The sequence below is a fragment of the Aulonocara sp. 'chitande type north' Nkhata Bay genome, linkage group LG8, assembly GCF_057382095.1.
Source record: "Aulonocara sp. 'chitande type north' Nkhata Bay isolate Kocher_YH1m ecotype deep benthic linkage group LG8, A_spYH_male_GT1.1, whole genome shotgun sequence".
In the NCBI taxonomy this organism is placed as follows: Eukaryota; Metazoa; Chordata; class Actinopteri; order Cichliformes; family Cichlidae; genus Aulonocara; species Aulonocara sp. 'chitande type north' Nkhata Bay.
Window position 1 is genome coordinate 17,811,552 of NC_141351.1, and position 12,040 is coordinate 17,823,591.

The window sequence follows — 12,040 nt, forward strand, 5'->3', positions numbered from 1 at the left end:
TTAGATATTTTTACCCTCATGGCAGTACTTTGTGAACCAGACTGCAGTGCAATGATCGCTCCAGTGTGAATCCAATGAGTGCACTAAATGACCTTGCCAACAGGCTCAGATGTTCCTCGGGTTAAATGTTACATTCCCACTGCCTCCACAAAGTAATGGGAGAAGGGTTTAAATGGTATTGCGATCATTGCATGAATATTTCAAAATCGCACCTTCACTGATCACGTCCTGAGGTCAATTTTTAGTTCTGCTAATTTAATTAAGAATATCATGAGTTTGAATATTGTGAGAGCTGATGATTGAGACTGATAATTTTCAGAACATGACACTGAGATCAGACTATTTTTCTGGCTCAATCTGATTTCTAATACACTATTAGACAGTCAGAGGCATTTTGCAAAGAGTAATTTTATTACAAAAGCTCGTACATTGATCACATTAATTACAACTCCAGAGTGTACTGATGAAAATGTTTTGATTGATGGTTTCAATCAGGCCTGGCCAAACTTCACTGGTAAAAAGCTATGCTACATGAATAATGCATTGGAAGGTAGGTAATAAAATATTGATTGTGTTTAATTCAATTGTGCAACTACTTAAAAAGCACATCAATAGCAGCTACGAGGATACGGAGGTGTCTACAGTACACATTAAATACATACAGGCTGCACAGATTATGAGGATTTAACATATGTAGACTACTATCAGTACAAAGACACAGTGAACATTGTTTAAATTTCCTTTGCAAGAAGAAGAAGAGCAGGATTTTGATGCGTGTGTGTAAAAAGAGGATTGTTGATGGCAACAGGAGGAAGAGGAGAGGAGATGCAGAGAAAGACTGTTGTGTGGGAGAGGTGTTGACTTGTTTGTTTGGATCATGTGTCTCTTCAACAAATCGTATCATCTTGGCAAACCGTGCAAACATGTCTGAATCATGAATGTCAGAACCATGACATTGACAGCCTCCATTGTTCTTTTTTTTTTTTTCCCTCTACACTTGATTTTTTTCCCCCTGTACGTTTGTTTTTGGTAATTTTAAATAATCGCTCTGATGCTGTGATATTCCAGATAATCGTAGGACAAAAAAGCTGCGTGCCAGCCAGGAGGTGTGCGTGGATGTAGCCTATTTGCGTGCACACAAATCAAACCACAATTATGATTGACATGCTGGAGGATGATGTTGCCTTGGAGACACAGAAATACAAAATGCCTTACATTCACTGGCAAACAGAGAAGCGAATTCTTCGTGCTCGGGTTTGAACCACATTCCAACATTTTTGCCCAGAATCTTTTATGCTCACTTTCACACTCCATCTGCTCTGTCATATCTATCTCAGTGTTATTGTCTGCCACCTTGCAGTCCTCGGTGACCTGTCTCCATATTTCATTATCATCGGCTTAACTCCCCCCCACAGACCCCCAAACTAAGCCCTCTGTTTAACTCCTCCATCCCCACTTTGCAGTCCCCTGTTCACTCCTTCTCTTTATTTCACAGGTTTAACAGGATGCATCTAGGTCACACATCAATCTTGTGTAACTTGTACCATCTGTGTGCAAAGCTTAGACAAAGTGAAAGGCTGATGGCCAGACAAACAAACACAAACATACACACACGTTGCACTTGACGCAGCCGTCTCTGCCAGTGTTGTAACCAGGGGAATATGAGTAAACAGCAGCCGCTGTCAGATCTGGATTGACTGCACCTGTCTGCGTTTAATTAATAAATATCTGTGTATTCCTATTGTTACGTATGGTGCAGTTAAGAAGAGAGTCGCACAACATGTTGGTTCAAGACAATGAAAACAAAAGCTTCTATTCTACACATACAAAAGGCTCTGCGATCAGACTTTAATAACCTACAAACTTGGCTGTCAGATAACAAATTACTGCTCAATAAAAACCTGCTTTATGCTCTTTGGCCTGAGACAGAACATCAACTTAAATCTAATTTGCTGCATTTAACCCATAATGATGCTGGAGCTCTTCAGAAAACGGGGGAAAAAATGAAATATTTATGTGTGTGGGTTGACTCTGAACTTACCTTCCAACCACACATCGATCATTTCGTGAAGGTAAGCTTTGGTGCTGGTGCTCTGCATTGTTCCACACTTTTTTTTTTCTTTTTACAGCCTATTGAAGTGCTTTAACCCTGATCTTCTTCATCTCAATGGTACATACTATGATTTACAATTGGCTGCGCTTTCTTTTTCTAACATAATGTGACTTAGTAAATACATGATATAATTTTTATTTGTAGTGTTTTTAATGCATTATTTTGATTATAGTCACACTTTTTTAAACTTCTACATCATGTATTAGAAGCTTTGATCTAAACCCGTTTTAAAATAGATTTTATTCTTTTACTTATGTTCTGTCATATATAATGTTGCACTGGTGAAATCTCATATTAAACAAAGTTTAAAAAATAGTGATATGTATGTGTATATGTACAAGTAGCCTTTAGTCTGCTCTGATGCTCACACTTAAATCTGTGAGATACCAAAAACAGCAGATATACTTAACATGATCATCTCAAGCACACAGCTTTGTCTATGAGTGCAAAAGCCCCAGCCATCAGCCTTTCAGAGCTTCTGTCTGCAAGGGACAGCGAATCAGAAGAAAGTTGGATTAAAGGGAGGGTGCCTTTAAAGGGAGAAAGCTATAACAGCTTATTTCAGACAGTGGGTGAACTGAGGGGTTGCACAAGGCCCTATTGAACAATAATTCATGCAAAGCTATTCTAATAGTGTTAAGGAATTAAAACAACAGCATTTATGTTTCATTTTGTGTTTGACTAAAATAAGCTTAGTACCTTTAAATATGAGCTCTGTGTTATTTTTTCACTGACTTGAAAATATCTTGTTTTGTCAACTCAGAGTAGAATAAATTATTGAAAACATAAGCAAACATTAATTTATTGTTTTACTATTAAGTTAATATATTTGTATAGTCCATCTTTGTATGTCTGGTTTATGTTATTTTCTGTCCTTTTTTTTTTTGGTAGGTATACTCCAACATATCTGCCTTGCTGTCTGTATCAGCCTTGTTGACTGATGTTGTTCTACTGGTAAACAAGATGCCATTTACCAATGTCCTTCACTGACATTTATATATTTTGCACTGACTAAATGTTCACAGATAGTTGTTTTTATAATGACAATTTGTTTTCCTGATGCTTAGGGGAAATAAAAAATAACTTCAAAAACAAAATAAACTGAAACACATGAAGATATTGCAGAATTTCACAATTGTTAAATGTTATGTTTTCTTAGTCTTCTTTTTTCTGTTTGATATATGAATGTTTAAAGGGTTTTTCTAGGAAATTTATTGTACCTGGATGTAGACTGGACAAAATAAAATCTGGAAGGAAAAAAGGGCATATCGAACATTTGATGGTCTTCTGGTCATTAGAGTTTCTTTTTTTTGTCGGCAGGATGGTAGGCAGGATAGGACATGTTCATCGCAGCATTTCTGCCGACAGGTTGCGTGCATATCTGGCAGAGCGCAGTTTGAGTTCATGGTAGCACTGAACAAAACTGTGGTAGATGAATGTGATGGGCAGCGCCAGGAGCACAATGCCGCTCACTACACACATTCCCCCAAGCACCCGTCCTCCGATTGTTACCGGGTACACATCCCCGTAACCCACTGTTGTCATTGAAATAATAACCCACCAGGCAGCAGCAGGGATGCTGGCATAATCACTGTTCTGGGTCTCGAGATCCAAGCCGTGTTCCAGTAGCTGGGCCAGGGCACTGTATATAGCCATGGCAACGCAGACAAACACCATCAACATGACCATCTCTCGGTAGCAGCGCCTGAGAGTCAACCCTAGAGTCTGCAGTCCCAGGAAGTGTCTGGCCAGCTTCATGAGCCAGAACACTCTCATCATCCTCAGGACTCGGAGTATGACTCCAGCAACCCCGAGCCCAGCACCCGGCATCCCCATAGTGACATAGTAAGGGGTAATGGCAATCACGTCGATGATGTTGAGTGGCCTGCGGAGGAAGTCCCACTTGTCTTTAGCCACCAGAAAGCGCACTATGCACTCTGCCGTGAACCAGCCAATACACACTGCCTCCACTATCCTACAGAGAAGATAGAAGAAAAATTAGTTGCACACACTGTAAACAGGAAATGACAGAGGAGGTACAGTGAGATATGGATGGCATGAAATATGAAATACTGCCTGGCAGTCAGTAAATGTGAGGAAGGAGGAAGCAAAGCAAGGGGAGTTAAATGATGGGAAATAAGGAACAAAGCTGTCACAGTTCAGGCCTGGCACAAGTAAACAAAGACAGCAGGACAGATACATGGGCTAGTAAATTTCCGGCAAACTGCACAGAGGGAGGGTTTAAACCCTTCAAAGAAAGACTGTGTCAAAGACGGTCACATAATTACCCCATTGACAAGCAGAGCAAGGCCAGTCAAAATGAATTAGAGAATGATGATTCTTGCATTAGATATAAATGCAGTGAAGCCCAGAAATGACAAAAATACCTGCAAAGCAACTATCAGAATAGTTGCACCAACCCAAATTATGTAACAACTGAGAGAACTGCATCATCTAATGACATGAAACTAAATTGGAATCCTTTTGCCCTCAAAGTATACAAGCCACTTGTATTGGCTACTTAACCACTGTAGCTGATCCAAAACTCAAAACTATGTCCAGCCTGAGGGAGCATAACCTAACCTTATATAGAGAATGGGCAGCTCAGGCTTCCAGGAAAGTACAGGCCAAAATCACGCAGACATGGAGATACACGTTTTCGCGCCTACATGCTTAAGTTAGAGAAACAAAACTCTGACTTATGATGATTCCTGTAAGTGGCCTAATTTCTTTGTTTGCTTGCACTATTATATAATCCCCTCAGTACACATTCTACTTTTATCTCATTGCCCACTCAAATATTATGAATCTATGATTACCTGATGTTTGCCCTTCATGTGCGCAATGCAGTGTAAACTAAGCAGGACAGTAAACATATTCAGACTAACTGTGAAGAGGGTGGGAGAAATAAGAGGGGAAAGCTATGGATTGGCTATTGATTTGCTTCCTCGGGGGCCTGTCCGGCTGTCATGTGAGGAGCCTAAGGTGTAATGTGCTGCCTGAAACTTGTCAGCGGGCATATTGAGTTCAGGGGCATCAATTCACTAAAGCACAAGAACAAATCCCCTGCAGGCAACGTAATACATGGATGTTTTAAATATCTTGCTTTGCTGTCATTCTTATTTTTATGTTATTATACCAAACATCCTAGAAAACACTCAAAAAGCTGAGGTAGAAAACATCTCAATGCATCCACCTCGTGGTTAATATTAGTGCGCAATGACTTTGGCCGTTGCCTTGAACTCATGCATGATCAAATGTTAAGAGGTATATTTATTTATTTATGCTACTTGTAATGACAAAATCAAATATTTGACACGATTTCATCTGTTCAGCTCACTTTTACACAAGACTGTCTCAGTTGTAGGATATCCGCACACATTGCGCCGAAACATTTGGCAGCATTTTCATGAGGGGGCTTCTATTCCTTCAAGTTAACTGACCCTTGACAATCGCCTACCTGTGTTCCTCCACAGTAGTTCTCTTGGCTGTATCCCAATCCGGCAGGGTGCTAGCGCACAGCATGATCATAGAAACGATAACAAAGATCACGGACACTGAAGCCAAAAGCTGCGCTACAAGGGAAGAGTTGGGCTCCTCAAAAGCCTTGCGCATTTTCTCGAGCCACCTAGCGCGACATGTGAGCTCAGCCTCTTGCACTGACTCCCCTGTGCTCTGGGGCTCATCCTCGATGTCCCCCTCAGAGAGTGTGTCCAGTCCGATGTCGGACATCCTATCGTCCAGGCGTTTCTGGCAGCAGGAGTCCAAGTGCGCGCTCTCCAGTCCCCAGTAGAGCATCTCTGTGTAGAAAGACAGCTCACACACTCCGGGAACAAATCGGAGTTTGCCGGAGCGCACGTACAACATAATAAACACGAAAGCCTGAGCGTGGCGGTCGAAGAAAAACTCATTCCGGTCCCGATCGTAGTCATCGCAGAGTTCGAGGACCTCTTTCTCGGTTGCGCAGGCAATCAGGCGGCTGACGCGTCGAAGAGGGAAATCCCTGATCACCTCACGGGTGAAGGCGTACCGGGTTCCCCCGACGTTAAGCACGCAGATGCTCTTCCCGAACTTCATTTTGACAACTTAAATCATGAAAGCCTAAAAGAACTCTTCACAGTCCATTCTTCCTTCCATCGCAGGAGTTTGGGCACTTGGGAAAACTCGTCTCCCCTGCCCCGGGGCGTGGTTCGCTTTGAGTGAAGGTGGCCCTGCGCTGAGGTCCGTGGCTGCTAACTGTTAACTCTTCCCTCTGTCATTGACTCTATTCTCCGTCTCCCTCTGTAGCCTGAAGAAGAGACTCATCCCCCCAGTCAGCTCCAGCCAATCCCATCAGTGATGTCACAAGCGCGCGCGCGGACACACGCAGAGAAAAATCCATAAGCAACAGGAGTATAGAGCGTAATATGTGATTTAAGTCCACAGTGGAGACTGCTGCTTCCTATAAAATACTGTTTAGATTCTCCTGGAAGCAGATGAGAAATTATCGTCAAACATGATGAAAACCGGGAGGAAAATTCTTGTTTAAGAAAGCTTAGTTATGTCTCACTGTAATATTCCCTGTTACACTGACAAAAAAATAGATGTGAAGCTTGTATTTGATATGCTTGCACCATTATTAAAATTTTGACCATTTTATATCATTTGATTAAGATAGATAGAGATACTTATATATGACTTGTGAAACAAAAGATACATTATGTTGAGGTAAGTATAATAGAAAAAAATAGCAAGAGAAATATATGGTAAATGGCCTGCATTTGTATAGCACTTTTCTAGTCCCTAAGGACCCCAAAGCGCTTCACACTACATTCAGACATTCACCCATTCACACACTGGCGATGGCAAGCTACATTGTAGCCACAGCTGCCCTGGGGCGCACTGACAGAGGCGAGGCTGCCGGACACTGGCGCCACCGGGCCCTCTGACCACCACCAGTAGGCAAACATGGGGTTAGTATCTTGCCCAAGGATATTTGGCATGCAGCTAGGAGGCAGCCTGGGATCGAACCACCGACTTTCTGATTAGTGGCTGACCTGCTCTGCCACCTGAGCTACAGCCACCCGATGCACACATGAATAATTTATTATTGTTATTATTGCTAGTATTATTATTATACAAATAATGTTTTTTTTTACTATTATTTTGATTTATGCAGATATGTGCAGCTTTATTTATTTATGTATTTGTTTTGAACAAACATAAAGAAAATAGTAATTGTTTTAACTTAGCAATGCAAATATTCTATACCAGCTCATTTGATAGCAAAATAAAATAATAATAATAATATCTACATCAATGTTTTAGCCGTGCGACAAACTGGCGACCTGTCCAGGGTGTACCCTGCCTCTGCCTGCCTGATAAGGGAATGGATGGATGGATGTCTACACCAAGTATACAAAACATAATCATATATTGAATCTTCTTCTTCTTTGCCACAGCATCATCTGCCTTCATCTCACTATGTCACTGTTACATCAACCATCTGCATATCTTTCTTCAATACAGCCATAAATCTTCTCCGAAGTCTTCTACTTTTACTACTGCCTGGAAGGTAAATCTTTAACATCCTTTTTCTAATATATCACAGTATATCCCTCCAAGCTATCTAAACCTCGCTTCTCTAAAGTTATTAGAATTATAAATTACATACTCATTTCTAATTCTGTCCACTCTGGTCAAGGTGGATCATGTAACGATGCGTAAAAGACAACAACAACAACAACACAGAGACTTCTTCATGTAAACAGTTCCTTTTAAGTTTTAGAGCCCTTTCTGATTTGTTAGGAATTTTAGAGAGACTCAGTTTCAATGATTAGATTCGAGTTTAAACTTCTGGCTTTACAGATATAAAAATGTCCTAAAAAATAATGTACATACTGCTTTCTTATGTTTTCTGAGGTGGGCTGGTGTCTGCGCGTGTGGGCCGCGTGTGGTTGTGCTGCGCGTGCGCGGGCCCCCTCCAGCGTCAGCAGTGGTTTTTCGGGTTGATCCGACTTCTTTTGGCTGCCGTGAGTTAACTGTATCATAAAGGGTGCTGTGACTCGAAGGAGGAGGGGGGGTTGAATTGCCATAATTCTCCCGATAGGTTACACATCCGGAGTCCCGACCATCTTAATTTGTCGCTCCTTTTCCCTTCAAAGAGAGTAACTTTTATTGTTTTTATTAATTTATTCCATTTCTCTTAGTTTATGGTTTGCACACTGGGAGGGCAGAAATGGCGGCCAACATGTACCGGGTCGGAGGTATGTATGTCAATGTGGATCTTTTTATCAAAGAGAAACCGTTACAGTTTTGCACCTTCTGGGCGTTATTTTGTGTTATTTTGAGCTGTTTGCATTTAATGGTGGAGATGCGGATGTGCTACAGCAACGTGGACGCGTTAAGTTGAAGCAGGAAGGTGAGAGTTGGTGTATATTTGAGATTCAAAATGGGTCAGGCCTCGCGTCTGTCGTGGCCACAGCAGCTAGCCGCCAGCTTGCTAAATGGTTAGCTGGCAATGTAAACATTTTTCACTTGTTTGCTGCTCCCCGGGTTTCTGAATTCTTAGACCAGGGGATACAGGGGGCTTCTACACGGATAGACCTCACGACTAGACGTGTGTTTCAAAGGTTGTTAACATGCTACCACGGACAGTCTGAAGCTGCCTTTGTATTTGCCACTCCTGGCATGCAGCCATTAGTACGAGACCTTATTTAGCTAACGTTAGCACCAGCGATGGCTTCACTGATTACCATTAATGCCGTCTCAGCGCTCGTTTGCTGCATTTAATGATCGTATTTAACCATCTCGGTAACATCAGGTGCCAAACTGTTTTGCCAAAGTGACCACCTACAGTAACCACAAGGGCAATTAATTATCAAACAGGGATGCAGGCTGGCTGATTTGCTAGCTAGCTCCTTAGCAGTCTACTGGAATTCAACATCAAATTGTCTCCGCGCATGGCGTCGCTGCGTCTGCTTTTACACATTTATTCAGGAATACTTGAGCTTTAAATCCATACACAGACGGCCACGTAGCCTAATTGCATTAATGCTTGACATGCCACGCAAACTATAGGCGTCTAATGACATATCTTGCAGCACTTTATAACCGGTATTTTCGAGGTGCATCAGCTTATTGTCCCCTCACGTCACCTTTAGGCTAACTTCTGCTGCTTTTAGGTGCTCATTGTAAACTCCGTGAACTTGTCGATAGGACACACAAACTTCCAGGTACATTCAGGTACAGTTTTTCTCCCTGTATGGAACAAGTCTTAACAAATGTAGTCAATATTTTGCTGCTACATTGCAAACAAAAAAAGATGGGATCTGTAGTTTATTCATTTATTTAAGGTTTGTTTTGGTTTTGACTTTTTACAGCATTCCAACACTGATGTGCAGTACATTCCCATCCCAGAGGCTGAGGGTTATCATACACATTAGCATGATGATACATAGACTTTAATGACATGCACAACTCTGACAAATATGCCGCTTCACCGTTTAAAAGTCTGGAACATGTGGAATGAAATATATCAGACTTTGTGTCAATGCTGCCTTTGCCACAACCTAAAGTTGTGTAAAGTTTAATAAAAAAAAAAAAGAGATATTGTTACATTTATTTTATTTGTCCCATTTGTTGGGAACTGGCAGTGTCTAGAAGACACATAAGCTGGAAGAAAGATGGGGATTCAAACCAGTGCTTCTGCATTAGGCTTACGGCATATGGGTCATCTACTCAAACCCAGAGAGCTATACTGGCATCTGGTGATGTTATTTATATGCATGGGCAATCTTTTTTTTTTTTTTTTTTTAATGGCATATTGAAGTTTTTATTGTCTTTAATTTATTTTTTCATACAAACTGAAACAGTGTGGTAACATATGGCAACAGGTTGAAAGACTGATAATTTTGCACTTTTATTCACCCATAAGTTGGTGGTTGTTGACTAGAGATTTTTCCTTTTAACTTTTCTGGTGCAACACTTTCTGAAAGTCACAACTTTGCACATATTTATTGATTAAAGGACATGCATATTCTTTGATTTGACCTACTGTAGCGCCAATGTATTAGAAGAAGAAAGTGTACTTTATTGGTCCCCGTGGGGAAAATCCCTCTCTGCATTTAACCCATTCACTCAGTGAAGCAGTGGGCAGCCACTGGGCGCCCGGGGAGCAGTGTGTAGGGACGGTACCTTGCTCAGGGGTACCTCAGGGTAGCTGTTCAGGGGAATCGAACCCCTGACCTTCCGATCATGGGGCCACCACTCTACCTACTGAGCTATCCCTGCCCCCCCCCCCTTTTTTTTTTTAAAGTTCATGTGGTCTATATATTTAAATATATGATATGCGTGTTTCCTGTTGCAGACTATGTATTCTTTGAGAACTCCTCCAGTAACCCTTACCTGATCCGTCGGATAGAAGAACTCAATAAGGTACTGATGTGTGCGTTTTTCATTTTCATGAGTGTGAGAATATGTTAGAGAATTCCTTGAATTCCTCTGTGCTCCTGTCCCCACCCTATCACTTTCCCATTGTTTGTGTGGATTTTGTGACCTTGTTTGTAATATGGCTTGAAAAGACAGGTGTTCCCTGATCTACCAACTGTCATTAGTATGACTTGACACACCTGTGTGTTTGTAGGCGGGGTGACTATTATCAACATTTCACAAGCTCATGTAGCTTTGGGCTAAAGATGCAGATTTATTTTAATTATAAGCTGATACCAACCTTGAACAGCAGTGTTGTTGCTCTCTCTTTTTTCTCTCGGCATTTTACCGTAATTCCTGTTTTATTTTGTTCGAAATCCTTCACAAGCATTGTTAATAGGTGTGTAAAAGCTTTTCCTGTGTCATGCTTGCACTGAGATGTTCAGATAAATGCAGGTCATTATCGGATTGTGTGGGTGGAATAATGCTAGATCACATTATCATCCTGAAAGAGTGTACTGAGGCTCAATGTTATAATCTAAAGTCAGGAGACATCGTAATTATCATAAATGATGAAGTAACAGGAAGTCCCTGCAGCATGATACGATTTAATAAACCTCTGCTGTTGCAAATACAAGCTGTATGAAGCTTATTGTGTTGGTAAAGGTGAAATGGAGTGCTTGATCAAGCACGATGGACATTTTTGTGGCTTTAGCTAGTGCATCGATATGCACATCGTTGTTCCTGTTATTTACTCCAGATCCCTTTTTATATAGATACATTTGCTTTTGTACACAAACTTGGAAGCAGGTAGGTGGGGAGTATAAGTTGTTTCTTTTTTTTTCTTCTTCTTCTTCTTCAAACCTTTTTCAAACCTTTTACCCCCACATCTAGTCATCAGTCACGACATTTAATACTGGCTGAGTTTGAGCACAGCTTGATAGGTACACAAAGGAGCCAGGTCTCTTGGGAAATTACAGGGTTGCACAGGTAGGTGTTGCCACTTATTTGAGTCAACCTGGATGTCTCTCCTCTCTTTTAGACTGCCAGTGGGAACGTGGAGGCCAAGGTAGTTTGTTTCTACAGAAGGAGAGACATCTCCCACAGCCTCATCCAGCTTGCAGATAAACATGCAAGTGAGTAGCAGTTGTGACGCATCATCTGTGTAAAACAGTACAGTTTCTTTAGATTGTGTTTGCATTAATACACATTAAACTGTTGTATTTACATTAGAGGGTTCTGTGCTCTAATTCACCATGTGGTTCTATGTGGGTACTCCGGCTTCCTTCCACAGCCCAAAGACATGCAGTTAGTGGGGTTAGGTTAATTGGTGAGACTAAACTGCTTCTATGTCGGAATGTAAGTGTAAATGTCTTGATGCATGCTCAATCATCCAGGTAAGGAAAACCCAAAAAGTTGGAGACTGAAGAAGTCACTTGGATGAGTGACGAAATGTTTCTCCCACTGAAAACGCTATGTTCAGATGAACAGAATAAACTTTTTGGGTAAGTGTGAATG

At 41.3% G+C, this 12,040-nt stretch overlaps 2 protein-coding genes across 4 annotated transcripts in view; one reads left to right on the forward strand and one right to left on the reverse strand.

The window, feature by feature from the left end:
• Positions 1-425: 425 nt before the first annotated feature.
• Positions 426-6,365, reverse strand: kcng3 (potassium voltage-gated channel, subfamily G, member 3). Its single transcript, XM_086303998.1, has 2 exons — positions 5,574-6,365; positions 426-4,088 (listed from the first exon to the last, which is right to left on the reverse strand). Exons 1-2 carry the CDS (start codon positions 6,188-6,190, stop codon positions 3,458-3,460), a joined length of 1,248 nt encoding a protein of 415 aa, XP_086160124.1. The 5' UTR covers positions 6,191-6,365; the 3' UTR covers positions 426-3,457.
• Positions 6,366-8,077: 1,712 nt separating this feature from the next.
• The window catches only part of mta3 (metastasis associated 1 family, member 3), a 29,783-nt gene continuing 25,820 nt past the window's right edge, over positions 8,078-12,040 (forward strand). For 2 of the 3 annotated variants that reach the window (XR_015130755.1, XM_086303997.1), the window contains exons 1-3: positions 8,080-8,358; positions 10,461-10,528; positions 11,565-11,658. Coding sequence is in view for 2 of the 3 variants with exons in the window: in XM_086303997.1 (XP_086160123.1) it covers positions 8,331-8,358; positions 10,461-10,528; positions 11,565-11,658 (190 nt within the window). In the remaining variant the exon portion in view is untranslated. Of the gene's footprint in view, positions 8,359-10,460; positions 10,529-11,564; positions 11,659-12,040 lie in introns of all 3 variants that reach the window. The other variant, XM_086303996.1, reaches the window with a different exon arrangement.